Here is a 15,645-nt window from a genome sequence, read left to right on the forward strand (position 1 = left end):
ATGCCCACCTTGGCCAAATATCAGACAGTTTCCACAGCTTCTTGTCACTTTCAAATATCTTTTAAAATCTATGCTATTTACTAGAAGACCTTAACCTCACATCCAGTATAAGATCTATCTCCTATCCTCTCCCAGAGGAGCAGACCTCTGTTGCTTCTGATCCTCTGAGGTCTGGGTAGGAAGGAAGAGATGAGGAAAAGGGGGCACAGTAAACATGTTGGTGCCATCCTAACCTCACAGCCAGTGACCTCTGTGACCGCAGGCATCTGAAGGCTGGTCCTCTATCATGGGGCACATGCATGAACAATTCAGAGACATATCTCAAGGACGTGAGATCTCTATTGTTCCTTGACCCATGTAATGTATTTTTTGGATGACTATCTTAAGCTCCCTCTCACCTCCATCTGTGCAAAATTTCTACAACTGCAGTCCCTTAAGCTATGGAAAACTCATTCAGCTTCACCCTGTCAAAGGCTACGAATGGCACTTCCCAGTTACTACCCTCTCCCGTTCCTGCTATTTCAGATGGATCGGTCAGTCATCTACAGCGCTCTTTAGGAAAAAAGGACAGCAAAAATTTCTAATAGGTCTCAAGGAACTACCTGCGATTGAGATACTGGTCTCTCTTCTTTCAGGAAATCACAATTTCCATATAGACAGACAGATATGAATATGTAAAAAGTCACATATTCCTTTCCTCCATTTATCTGTCCACTTAGTCTCCCTGTCTGTCTTTTGCTATCACATACCACAGACTATAAAAAATATTGAAGCCACCTTGTAGGTTATGAGTAGCCCTGAGCACTCTGTTATGTATCTGTTACCAAGTTGTACTTTAAAATGTGAAGTAGGATTCTTATGCATGGCACATGATTTCATATTTCTTACACTTTGTGAAAATTTATTAATATGAGATTTTCTATGGCCATCATTAAATAACCTGTTTTGACTGAACAGTATAACTTCATCAACTATTTTTTCCTCCAGATATATCAATGAGTTCAAGCAAGATAAATGCCAAAGTTATGTAATTTTTAGAAAGATTTTGAAAGATTTTACTATATCCAGTAACTAGTCAGTACTAACCCATTTTGGAAAATAATACATTAATTCCATATTAATATTCTATAAAAATAGTCAATGGAAACCAAAATAATTTCTACAAGTGACTAAGTAAAATAGATTGGATTCATTACTACATTCATTCCAGAAATATTTATTGTTCACTTTCAATGTGCTGGAAACTTTCTTACACAATGATAAATGAACAAGCCTGACAATTTCTTGCCCATTCAGGGTTACATTCTAATAAGCAATAAAGACAACACTAATACCAGGTAGCTGAGTAATTTAATACAAAGCAAGACAAAGCTAGGGTCACCGGAAGTGGCAGTGGTCTTTCTCAGGAAGTTGCTGCTGATCACCGACCTGCATGAAGTGAGGTAATGGAAAACAGAAGTGTGTGAAGGAAGATTGCTTTAGTAACTGAGGTGGAGAGAGGAAAGAGGAGAAACTGCAGAAGTAAGTAGCGGTGGGAAAGTCCATGGCCTATGGGGAAGGTGAGGAAGTTGATTTTTATTTTCAATGTGCCATGAAGCTGTTGAGATCACTCAGAGTTGGAAAAGAAACAGACCATGTGTTCCAACAGAATAACATCAGCTGTTATTATAATAATTCACTGTTATTTATTGAGCAGTTATATTTTTGTCAGGCACTATTGGTGCTGCTGGTTTTGCATATCTTATTATTAATTCTTCATAACAACCATGCAAAATAGGTTGATTGGATCTCATCTTATAGATTACAAAGTGAGGTCTGGAAAGATGAAGCAGTTTAACAAATATCATACATTCCTTTAATTGAAAGCAGCTAAACAAAGGTCTGTTAGGCTCAAGCACATGCACTGAGTGAACAACTAGTAGTTCACTAGTCTTAATTTTCTTATTTTTACCATTAACAATTTAAAGCTTACATACAAAGCTGTGAGTCAAAAGTAGTAATGTGAAGCTGTGCTATTTTCATAAATATTTTGCATTAATTTAGACTTTATTAAAATTTACAAAAATAAATTCTTAATATAATGCCTTTAGCTTATGAGCTGTGTTCTTGCAACACCCATGTGATGCAAAAACATAAAATGATTACTGAAAATAATACAAAGTATAATTTCTAGGAAGTTGCAACTTCCCTATTAGAATCAGATAGTATATTTTGATGTGGTTAAAAGGAACATATTTTAGACTACCAAACAGATGTGCAATCATGTTTGTGCTTTTCTTGTGTATCCTATGATTGATGATAATCTTATCATCAACTCAACCAGGATCTATTTTAATACATCTTTTTAGTGCCACTGGACACAAGTATTAAAACTATTTGTACAGGAAATCTATTAATGTGCATTTTAATGAGTTGTTTACCCAAATGTATTCATTGTTTATAAGGCTTTTATTCATACAAAATTTCTGTGATCCCCAGAAAACCTTATTTACTTTTTCTCGTCTATTTTTCATGGATTCCTCCATCTGTTGTTTTTCATACTTTTTAGTTTTCTACCAAGATTACCTAGCATTCTTTTTTAAATAAAGGAAACAATACTTCATGGAATAATTCATGAAAATTTCTCTGACTGTACACTTTCAATTTTCATCTCAATATGATAGAAATGTAAATGTTCTCTCGATTTGTACATTTCTATTTGACTTTCAAATTTTGGCTCCTTTAAATTTTCTCTTTGGTATTTTCACTCTTTCTTAGTAAATAATGGTATCATTGCGTAAGGATTGACTAAATCTTATGTCCTCTCATCTACTTGTAATATCTTCCTAAATTATTTTACTTCAAATCTGGTTTTCTCAAGCTTTTGTGAAATGATAATATTTTTCTCACCAACTTAATGGTGCCTATTTCTGATTTATGAAAAACTTTCTTTATTACGTGACATAGATGTCTAAATTTCAAAGTACCAAGAAAATATAACCATTTAACTACTCCACCAATAGTTCAAAATTACTCAAATTATTTGATTTAACACTTATGGCCAATTTGGTTCAGCTTAGTCTCACACACTATTAATAAAAAATGATCATATGAACCAATTTTAAGAATTATGTATTCACTACTTTCTTCCTGTTCAAGCTATAAATTTTGAAGTCTGCCTTGATTTGGATAGAATAATAAAGATCATTCTTAAAAGGCAGATTAAAATTAAAGTGTTTTATTATCTTGTTATCTAATGTTACCATAAAGCTTTATGCCCAATAGCTTAGCATTGATTTCCTTCTTAAGGCTACAATAAATGTAACTATTGCCCCTAATTTTATATTCAGTAATAAAAAAATGACACTGAAGCATCAGTCATATTCCAAGCTCTTAACAGAAAAGGAAATACTGAGAATTGTATCATGTTTTATTCCATGAACGGTAATGGTCAGTTCAGTTGATCATAATATTTAGAGTGAATAGTAACTAAAGTTTGAATCCAGTATTTCTTTAAGTTGCCTACATAATTTTTAGTAAAGAAAAAACTTTACTTAAAATTTTCCACACTTTCCACAAGTTTCGTAAAGTTTTCATTTAATTATGAGTAAATATTAACTTGTATTTTGCTATTGTATTTTGACATAAGAATGTGTTTTGGGTTACATATGAAAAAATATATAACAAACTCCTAAATATATTTTCCTTTTTAATACAAAGTTGTAATATCAAAAATAATACAAATTTATACTATATAACTCTGATTAATATATACCAAGTATCTGTTCAAATTTGAAATCAGTTTTAAAGAGTGCTCTTGGCAAAGGTTTTAAAATATCAAACTAGAATGAATCATGGTATCTTAGTCAGAAATCTGCTTTCCATATAAGGTAAATGTTTTAAACATTTATGTAATCACCCACATTATCCTAGGTGTTAAAATTTTAAAGTCTATCTCTATATAGTATCAGGAACTTAACCACATAAACATTTTATTCTTACTCTGTGAAAGATGAAAATTGGGTAAATAAAATAACACTAAGATATCTTAATTCAGTGCCTTTCTCACATTAACCATCTAAAAAATTTGAGCATTTGCATTAGATGACATTGAAAAATAGTAGAGGAATATTTTAGTCATATGCTAGAGCTGGCTTTATAAGGCTTTTATTCATACAAAATTTCTGTGAACCCCAGAAACCTTATTTACTTTTTCTCGTCTATTTTTCATGGATTCCTCCATCTGTTGTTTATCATACTTTCTAGTTTTCTACCAAGATTACCTAGCATTCTTTTTTAAATAAAGGAAACAATACTTCATGGAATAATTCATGAAAATTTCTCTGACTATACACTTTCAATTTTCATGTCAATATGATAGAAATGTAAATTTTATCTCGATTTGTACATTTCTATTTGACTTTCAAATTTTGGCTCCTTTAAGTTTTCTCTTGTTTGGTATTTTTACTCTTTCCTAAGTAAATAATGACATAATTGCACAAGGATTAACTACATCTTATGTCCTCTCATCTACTTGTAATATCTTCCTAAATTATTTTACTTCGTAACTGGTTGTATTGATGCCTGTGAGTTGATTGTTTACATTTCTCCCCACATGTCTGTTCAAGGACAGCATGTAGGTAGCTTAAAATAACCATGGGGTATTTACTCCAGGGAAATCAGAAAACTCTATAGACTAGGGCTTTCCCTGCCATAGAACTAGGGTACGAAACTCTTTAAGACTACCCTTTGGTTCAAATATACATTAGTACTTTCAAAAGTGTTGATGGTAAGAAGCCCTAATTATTTGACTGCACTGCAGAACCAAACATGCATGCTAATCTTTTAAAGCGAGGTCCCAACTCGTTAAGGTAATCATAGCTTTCATCCTGATCAGAGACTGCTGATTCTAAGGAGCTCAGGGATCCAGCTAATGACCCTGTTCCCTCAAAAGCGTAGGTCTGGAGGGAATCAAAAGGAGGGGCACACGGATCAGTATTAGCTTCTTCGAGCTTTTCCAGAATGAACTTCCTGAATATGGCACTGTCCGGGCCAACTTGCAAAGACTGCCTGTATAGGCTCCTGATCTCAGCGCTGGTGGTTTTCCGAGTCTTGCGTTCCCGCATTATGGTACTATTCCTCAGCTCTGCTATGTCAAAGGCCTCTGTATCTTCTTCTCCACCCCCTTCATCATCATATCGGAATATATTCTCTCTGAAATCTTCACTTTTCTCAGGAAATAGAATCTGTTTTCTCCGTTGTTTTAAACCCAAAGTCAAAAAAATAAACCCTGATGAGGAAAGCATATCGGAATATCAATAAACAATAAAGAATATTATAAACATTACAGTCTTTGCTCTCATTTCAAGCTCAAGATGAGTGCTTAAACTTTATGATTATAAGACAAAAAGACACATTTGTTATTGAAAATCTGCCAAAGGGACTTGCAAATTACAAAAGAATGTATCACGATTTTTCTGGCTGATGACTTAGAGACAAAGAAAACCATAAAAATATAGTGAACTATTTTAGATGATGAACAATTTAACATTCAAAATCTATTTTTTCTCAAATATTAAAATAGAATAAAGTAGAATGATAAAAGTTTGCAACCTGAATGGATTTGTCAACTTTAGTAGCCAATGCTTCATATTAATAGTAGTTCAGAACAACAGAACAGTTTGATATTCCTTATTGAAGCAAAATTCTGTGGCATAATTATTTTCTAAATTAATATATATTGACTAGGAAGCATACATCAGGCGTTCTTCTAAAAGCTTTATATTTCTTGATTGATTTTATTCTTGTGAAAGCCATTATATTATTATATCCTATTATAGATGAGAAAGCTGAAGCACACAGATGTTAAATGACATCGCTAGAATGACACAGCTAGTTGAGAGACACAATGGGATACTGTTCAGCCACCAACAGTGAAGTCATTTACAGCAACATAGATGAACCTGCCAGACATCATGTTAAGTAAAATAAGCTAGGCACAGAAAGAAAAGCACTGCTTGATCTCACTTATACATGAAATCTAAAAAAGTTGATTTCGTAGAAGTAGAGAATACAATGGTAGGTACCAAGACTTGTAGAGTAGTCAGGGAAGTGGGGATGAAGAGAGGTTACTCAATTGGTACAAAGTTACAGTGGGACAGGAGGAATAAGTTCTGGTGTTCTATTATACCGTAGGGTGACTGTAGCTAATAATTTATTTCAAAATAGGTAGAAGAGATAAATTTGGATGTTATCATCACAAAGAAAGGCTAAATGTTTTAACTGACAAATATGCTAATTATGCTGACTTGAGCATTATGCAATATATACAGGTATTGAAACAACACACTGTACCCCACAGATATGTCCAATTTGTATCAATTATAAATACAATAAAATAAAAAAAGACAAAAGTAGAAAGTTGGTTCAGAGCCTGTGCTCTGTGATACCACATAAATTTCAGAAATTCTAAACTATCATGCATTTGAATCATAACACGTTTGTCTGTAATTATTATTTATTCCATAAGATAATTTTAACATCTTGTAGAAACAGAAAAAATTCAAAACACTTTTGCTTTAATTTTAAATAAGAGTGTGTGTGTGTGTGTCTTTGTGTGTGTGTGTGTGTGTGTGTCGTGTGTCGTGTGTGTGGGTATCAAGGATAACTAAGAACCCACCTAGGATCTTATGTACCTGTTCAGAATTTTACATGTAGGATTTGAAACACACATGAAGTCATGTTATGAATAGTATCACAAAGAGAGATATGGTTGTTATATAGTATTTATATAAAACTTGCATTTAAAATATCTAAAATAAATAAGGTCACCACGTTTGCATTCAGGTATTGTACTTTAGAACTCACTTGATACATATGGTTGAAATAGAAAGGAGTCTAATAAACACTTTTCTGACCTGAATTGGAGATAAACATTTATAAAACATTCAAAGGAAGTCACTATGATAACAGTTGACCCATAGCTCCCACCTGCTAAATTTTACTCACATTTGTGACTATGAAGCTGCCCCTCGTTTGTGCGTAGGGTTTCGGGGCTTGGTTTAAGTCTGTACCTATAGGTAGCTGAGTATTTGCAGTCCCCTCAAACTGTATGTTTACTATTTATTTTTGCTTCTGGATCTAGCTGTGTAGCTATGAATTCAGCTTCATAATCAAAGATCATTAAAAATAATTTTAAAAACTGAAGCTAGGTCCTAAACAATGGTAATGGTAGGTGGTTAATGAGGAATGGATGGGTTTTGAAGCCTTGAGAAAGATAAGTTCAGCGAAGACAAGGCAGGTCCTGAAACGTATCCCATGTCAGTTTGAGTGGTCAGTTTGGCATTTCAGAAAATGTCTGATATATTTGCTCTCACTATTCAATGTAGTTTCATTGGCTTTTGGTTACAAGTTTTGAGGGAGGCAAGAGCAGAGTTTAGATTATATATTTTGGCATTGAAAAAAGGAAAAGTTTATGCTAGATGAATATTTTATAGTCCTGAAAGCCTGATTAAGAACTTTGGGGGTTCAGCTGCCCCATCTGTGAAATGAATATAAATTATCTGCTTATAGAAACAGTGATAGCAATGGAAAAAAACAAGCAAACAAAAACTAATAGAGCTCTTTTACTGGGATTTCTTTCTCTTCTGCACTTGGATTTAAAAAGATGCTCTCTTATACATTCCTCATTTCTAACATTTACTGTCCTTTTTATTCACAAAAAGACTTTTGGATTATTTTTAGTTTTAATTGACAAAAACATACATTTATGGTACACAATGTGATGTCTGATATGTGTATACATTGTGGAATGATTAAATCAATTTAACTAATATATTCATCACCTTAAATACTTACAAATAAAATTGGTATGTTGAAGAGATATCCACACTTCCGTGTTCACTACAGCATTATTCACGATAGCCAAGCTATGGAATTGATGGAAGCTAAGTTTCCATCAGTGAATTAATGGATAAGAAAAATGTGGTATATAAACACAGTGAACGCTAGCTTTAAACAAGAAAGAAGTTCTGTCATTTACAACAACGTAGATAAAACTAGATAACACTATACTAAGTGAAAGAACCCAGGCACCGAAAGACAAACGCTGCATGATGTCACTTTGACAAATCTAAAATAAATAAATAAATAAATAAATAAATAAATAAATAAATAAATAACTTATATAAGTAGAGGGTAGTATGGTAGTAGCAGGATAGCGAGTGAGAGAATGAAGAGACGTTGGTCAAAAGACCCAAAGTTTCAGTTAGATGTTAGGAATAAATTCGAGAGATCTATTTTACAGCATGGTAACTATAGTTAATAATAAGGTATTTTATACTAGAAAATTGCTAAGAGAGTAGATTTTACTGTCCTTTTTTTTTTTTTTTTTAAATGCACCTTGGGCTCTAGTCAGCTGCAGTACAGCATTGCGTAACAGTGTGTTGTGGTCATGGAATCTTTAGCACATCGTTTTCTAGCTGCGTGACCCTTCATAATGCACATAGCTTTTGGAAATTCTATTCCTTCATCTATAAAATGTAGGTGGTATTAGTTACTGCTTAATAAGGTTATTGTGAGGTTCGAATTACAACGTGCATATAAAACACTGAAGACTGTCTCCTGGAGTATAATAAGCACTCGAGAAGCTAACTGTTGTTATCACTAACTTTTACATATTTTATATTGTTACATTGTATATGTGTCAAGACCATGCATAAACAGATGTGTACATACACACTCACATACTCATACAATTCAAAGATCACATACTTACCCACTTATTTACTCCACTTGATTTAAGAATTATCCTATATTCAGAGGAGCAATAAATGTACACACAAATCCACATTATAATGCTATAATAGAATTAACTATTTTATGTATTTATCATGTTATTTTAAATAAATGAGTATATGTTCAGTCAGCAGTACCTACCAAATATTATCATAATGCAAATGAGAATAGCAATGATGACTTCTGTCTTGAATCCCATGGAAAGCATAAGCTCCTGGTACTGGCAGGTCTGTGTGCTCCCACTGTCATCACAGTCACAGACATGGATGGTAAGGGTGTTTGTACTTGTAAGTGACGGGATTCCATTGTCGGCAATTAAGATGGAGATGTAGAAGACGGGCTCTTCTTGAAGGTTAAAACCAGTTCTATTAGTCAAAATGACAGCTGTGTTATCTAAAACAAAAATCCATGTGCATAATTTTTTCAACTACATAAGAGAAATTTGTAGGTAATAGTCACATGTACTGGGGACAATAGTACAGAAATACATTCAAGTCAGTTCAAATAAAAGGAAGAGGAAATTTCTGATGAGAAGACAATTAAAACATCCACACTAAATTATTAGTGTTTTGACATCACCTAAACCCTATTAGGTAATCAGATGAATTATTTAAATTATGTAGTAAAATTAATATTTAATATTATTAAATATTGAGTTGATACTACTTAATTATTTAGTTGATTATTTAAAGTATTTATGTTATTATTGAATTGCTTAAACCGGTTCCAAAATCTCTTTGACATATATATAAAACATATGTGTAACACAGAAAATAGCTTTTTAATCAGATATCAATAATTTATAGGGACTACTAATATGAAATATATGCTGGTACAGCCGGCTTTATTTGTGTTAATTACATATAACATGGTCTGTTTTCTAATACTTGGGACCCATTATTTGTAAAAATTCAGGGAATATACAAGACTTTCAAAGTTATCTGTCAAAGCACGTGATCTCAAATACTATATTTTCTAAATAGACAAAATAATGTCACTTGGTAGACAAGATCCTATTAGGATATTTCATATCACATTGATGTTATTAATCTATTTGTATTTAAAATTCTGAAAATCATTATACTTAGTCAGACTGATTCATGTACCTAGAGAGACCATTCAAAAAATTCATGAAAACAAACAATAAGCACTTCAAATATATACAATTACCCTTCTGTGAATACCAAAATATTATAAATAACTTTTGTCATTGTAATTTCTTGTACCTCAGAACTGTATTTTCCCTTTCCTTCTTTTTTACCATCCCTCAAAATATTTTCTGTAGTCATCAGACAAATTTTAGATGACAATAGCAGTAAAAGGAAAATAAATAAAAGCCTTTTGAAATGCATGGTTAAGTAGGACATTTCCCAAATCTTACCTTTTTAAAGACAATTCATTATGAAACCCTTAAAGTCTATAAAGTCCATGTGATTTTATTTGCTAGGCAGATCTAAGAGTTAAGAGACAGTTGACACTTTTTAAATATGTATTTTATTAAATTACTTGTGACAACAAACATTAAACCAAATCAATTTTGTATGCTTCAATATATTTATTTCACCTCAGTAATTTATTTTATATTAATATAAATGAATCTATATATACAAATATCTATGTATTTAAATATGTATATTTAAAAACTCCAGCTTAGATTCATTTATATTAATATACATGTATTTAAAAGTACAATTTTTAACTTAAAGTAAAATAATAAAAAAAATTTTAAAAAAAGGTTGAAGTTCACAACATCAAAAAAAATAATAATAATAATAATACATGTATCCCCTGAATCTAAGAGTTCATCACAGGGCTAAATTTTGTGGAAAGCAGTTTAGAGATTTCTCGAAGAGTTTGAAAGAGATATTTGTGGTTTTTGTCTGAAATGTAGTTGAGTTTCCTCCCCGGGGGAACTGGACGAGGACAAAACAGACAGAAATGTGTTGCATTTACTCTCCTGTGACAGGTCTCTTCTGGAACAAAGCTTAACCTCAGCTGTAAGGAGAACTACAGATACTTGAGTAATAAATCAACTGTGTTGCATAACTTTGAGGTATAAAAAAATTAAAATAGTAGTCCTTATAATGACAAAAATATCTCTCACTGAAGCTCATGAAAAAGAAGCATATATAGTTAATCTGCCTCTACTGAAAGGGAAAATAAGTTCTGTCCCTACATATAATTCTTTGAACACTTAATCCTTAGATTGATAAAAGTTATTTAGTTTTGAAGGAATAAGAACTGTATTAACCCAATTTCATATATTCTGAGCTCCTAATTGATGACCATAAATATTTTGGAATCAATCAAGCAAACATGACTGTAACTCAAATAAATGTCGTTTTCTTCCTCAGTCATAGATTGAAGTCTGAGTTAGATGAGAACATGAAAGGAGCCGTGGTCTCAGAACTGCAATTATATTCGCAGGGTTATTCAGACTTTACAAGAGCTTACAGCCATTGATAACTTTACAAAGTGTTTCTACTTTGAAGAAATGCGGTGAGAAATGGAGCCAATATTTTTAGAACTTAACACTGAGTTTTGTTTTCCATTTTCATTGTTACTCTCTTGCTTGATTTCCAAACATTATTATGTTGCAAGAACAGTATAAAAATCAATGCCATAAATTCCATTAAAGTCTAACATGAGTGGCAAAAATGTATCAAAACTCATTATAAGTGAATGACATTACCTTGATTGTCTATGATTGTAAAACTTGAATAGTTAGTGTCTTCTACAGATAGATTAAAGTAAAAATGGTGCTCTTCTATGGATTCATCTCTATCCACTGCACTGATAGTCTGAATTACCTGAAAAAAAAGGGGAATAGATTTTTGTTGTTGTTTGGATTCAGGAAGAAGATCACTGCTGTTATTATTATTAGCTTTTATTCACATTGCTTTATTGTAATCAATAGGGACATTGCAGAAAATAGCTGTCAAATCAGTGGAGAATATTAAAGTATTTTTCTCAAGTTAAAAATATGTTCACTTCCTTTTTTCAAAGGGTGTTGTAATATTACATAATAAACAAATTCTTGTTGATGGATCAGGTGGATTCTAAACTCTAAGTTTGTTAGAAGTCTCCAAAGCATTTCTTTTGTATTACTCACACCCTCCCTGCCTACATTTCACTCTTTCTTCCTTCTTAATTTTTTCTTTATCTGAATGTCAGACATTATGATTTGCTAAAGTTGTCTATTTCCTGTTTTTACTGAGAGCAAAACTATGGTAGAGTTACTGGCTTACTAAACTATTTGCTAAAGTAATGAGATTTTAATTGATTGAGGAAATAAAGCATTTAAAACGTAGGGGCAATGTACATGATTTCCTTTGACCCATAATGATTATAGGAAAGTGTTTTACATCAAATAAGTTCATCTCTATATCTCAGATCATAAAACAGTGAAGTAATGCAGATATGAACAATTCCATTCTCAATTAATTTTCTTCTTTCAAGACATGAATGTGTCAGTCAAGTAGTTCATTATTGTCGAAAAAGATATGCTGTCAAGATCACATAGTGAGATTGTGATTAATTGTGGAAATTAAAGCAAATTCATTATAGAAGTTATTGTTTTGAATTTTCTAGAATTAAAGTGCTTTTAACAATATGTCAAACAAAAATAGCCTTAGATGCAAGATGACAAATCCAGATTTATGTTATACTTCAAAAAAATAGATATGTCTTCACAGGCATAAAGAATATTAGGAAACCAATACGATCTGTATATTACTTCTCCACATTGATTTTTGTTTAATTCATAACACATTACTAATAAATAATAATCATTTAGTGTTAATTAAGTAATGTAGCAAAACACATTCTATTCAATCCATGCTTATAATTATACATGTGGATATTGATTTGTGTTAAGGTAAAGCCTTCATGTTAGAATATCATAGGATTTTGTAGAGGCTGGGTAGAGGGCAGAGGCTTGGAAACCCAATATTCTGAATCCTGGCTTTGCCATTTACAAGTTTTTAACCTTGAAAAATAAAAATCCTAATACTTAACCTTCAGGGTTCATTTTCAGGATTATAAGTCTTGGCTTGTCAGAGAGTTTGTCACACAACAAATTATTATGTGTTCCTATGTCTATTATGTGTTACTCATGAAAATAATCTCTTGTTGAGTTTTTACATACCATGGTGTACTAGATATTGTTAATAATAGGCATATGAATATATGCATATTTACTGAAGTAATATTGATAACAAAGTATATAATTCATGTTTATCTTGCTGGCATATGTGGTTACAGTGTTCAGATAAGGAATGTTTTATTTTACTACCTGATGTTCTGTATTAAACATGAGCATCTGATTAAATGTTGCAAATGTCTCCCTTTGGGGAATGAAGACTTAAGAAGACTGGAGATACACTGTATATATTTCAAAAGACTTTAATAAATCAAAATATCTTATACATAGATACAGGAAACTGAATGAGCAGGATTTCAACAGTCTGCCCCCTTTCAAATGAACAAGTCTTCACTTATATTTGCTCTGTAAGTTGGGCTTCCATATCTTCCAATAAGATATGTTTTACTGGCTTTCATAATTGTTTTATAAAAATAAGAAGACACTGACATAAAATCAGTCATATATCAAGTATTATGAATTTTGTTGAATTTACCTTGAACAGGTACATGTAAAAATAAACACATATCTCTAATGAAGGGACCACATTAATGTGCTCATAAGTCTTGATGGAGGATATTTATTTTTCCTTTAAATATAACAAGGAAAAGGTTTTCATTTTCATTTTAAAATAAAATTCTGAGAAAAACTTCTATCTATTGCATTGGTGAAAATTATTACCTGGGACCTATCACTGACCTTATACATTTATGAAAGGAGTAAACATAAATTAAAAGGTAAAAGTATATACCAAGAACAGCCATGGCTTGAGAGACTGGGAAAAGAAAAAAGGAAAATAACTCCAAATTATGGTCAATTCTGAAAGAAAGCTCAGATTTTTTGTTTTCTTTTTTTTTTTTTTTTTTTTTTTTTTTTTTTTTGAGACGGAGTCTCACTCTGTCGCCCAGGCTGTAGTGCAGTGGCACAATCTTGGCTCACTGCAAGCTCTGCCTCCCGGGTTTACGCCATTCTCCTAACTCAGCCTCCGGAGTAGCTGGGACTACAGGTGCCTGCCACCACGCCCGCCTAATTTTTTTTTTTTTTGTATTTTTAGTAAAGACAGGGTTTAACTATGTTAGTCTCAATCTCCTGACCTCGTGATCCGCCTGACTTGGCCTCCCAAAGTGCTGGGATTGCAGGAATGAGCCACTGTGCCTGGCCAAAAGTTCAGATTTTTAATATTCTTTTTGCTCTCCAGGTAGAATTTTGGCCAATTTATTTCTGACGCAATACATTCAATCATCTATTTACAGTGCATCAAAAGCTACAATGGAAATACATTGTGTAAGCCCCAAGAATCGAAAAGTAACTAAAATTATAAGAAGTTACCTATGGGCCAGGATCTGTTCTATACATTATCTTAAATAATCTTCACAATGGTCCTTTGGAATAAATCGTATTATTGTTCCTATGGTATAAAGGTTTATATTAAGTTTCATATAAGCTAAATGTCTTAGGTAAGTAAATTGGCTGGGCCAGAATTAGAATGTAAGCTGATGTCATAGTCAAAATGAAATATGAGTAGTAAGTGTAGCACTCTAGGACATATTGTTCATACCCTAGACTTGTTCTCCACCAGATTTGCATACAAAATGATACCGTAAAAAACATGGAATCCCAAAAGCAAGTAAAAATATGTCTCATAAAAGATAGTGACAGAGAAATAAGCAATATAATTTTATAGGATAAGGACCAAAAATAATGGTTAAAAATAGAAGAAAATGATGTGTTTTGATATGGGAAAAAGGGAAGATTTTCTAGGGTAGAGTGCAGCCAATGAGCTAATACTTGAATAAAAATATGGATTGATGAAAAAAGTGTGATCCTAAGCAAAGAATATCATGAAAAATTAGTGAAGGCAAAAATATCATAATTAGGTATGAATATATGAAATTAATATTTTGGAGGTTAAAGATGGCCAATTATTGGAAGTTTCATAAGTTCCAATTTAGTTATTTTATGAGACTATAATCACTATTTGACTTTGAAGATAATCAGGAGAATAAAGAGAATCATTTGCTATTAATCATTATGCACTATGTCTTGTTTTAAGAAAAAGTCACCCATGGGCCAGTTTACTAAAATATCATTCCAGATTAATTATCCCGAGTCAAAAATAAGCCCAGTACTCACGTTCCTCAAACCAAAGAGATGGTTCTCATTAAACATGCAATTAATGGACAGCTAGTTTAAGATGCAACTCTTGTACACAATGATTTGGAGCAAGCAATACATTTGTGTCTGTTTCCTTATCTTCATGGCAAGTCACAATGAAACCTACTTCCAGGATTAGTCAATCAATAAATTGTTGAACAAGATTATAAACTATAAATTGAATCATGAACTCTAAATCAATATACAGATACTGAGTATTCATTTATATATGTCATCAATTCCTTGAAATGCACTTAATAAACTATAAAAAAATGCTTCTCAACAGAAAAATGTTAAAAAGTTGGAGTTGTAATAAATGAATATCTGGAAAGATTTTCTTAAAATCTTATCTGAGTTGCTAATGTAGTTATTCTAGGTAGGTATACCTTATATTAGGCTAAAGATGCAAATTGTCTCCCATTGCCAAGAAATTATTACACAAACATAGGTATGAGACTATCACATTTTATATTACTCTAATTAGTAAATGATTTTAAATTACACCTGTTTTGACAAAATAAATCTGCAAAACTCAAAAAAGTTGTTGAACATCTGTTCAAACAGGCAAAGTGCAA

General features: G+C 32.0%; 1 protein-coding gene across 3 annotated transcripts in view; it reads right to left on the reverse strand.

The window, feature by feature from the left end:
* Nucleotides 1-1,097: 1,097 nt before the first annotated feature.
* Nucleotides 1,098-15,645, reverse strand: part of CDH19 (cadherin 19) — a 102,068-nt gene continuing 87,520 nt past the window's right edge. The window contains exons 10-12 of one of the 3 annotated variants that reach the window (XR_750453.2): nucleotides 11,468-11,585; nucleotides 8,917-9,140; nucleotides 1,098-5,269 (exon numbers count right to left, since the gene is read on the reverse strand). Coding sequence is in view for 2 of the 3 variants with exons in the window: in XM_010386337.2 (XP_010384639.1) it covers nucleotides 4,779-5,269; nucleotides 8,917-9,168; nucleotides 11,468-11,585 (861 nt within the window). In the remaining variant the exon portion in view is untranslated. Of the gene's footprint in view, nucleotides 5,270-7,865; nucleotides 7,926-8,916; nucleotides 9,169-11,467; nucleotides 11,586-15,645 lie in introns of those variants that run through there. The other 2 variants (XM_010386337.2, XM_030926212.1) reach the window with 2 other exon arrangements.

The sequence above is a fragment of the Rhinopithecus roxellana genome, chromosome 21 (genome assembly GCF_007565055.1).
Source record: "Rhinopithecus roxellana isolate Shanxi Qingling chromosome 21, ASM756505v1, whole genome shotgun sequence".
Lineage (NCBI taxonomy): Eukaryota > Metazoa > Chordata > Mammalia > Primates > Cercopithecidae > Rhinopithecus > Rhinopithecus roxellana.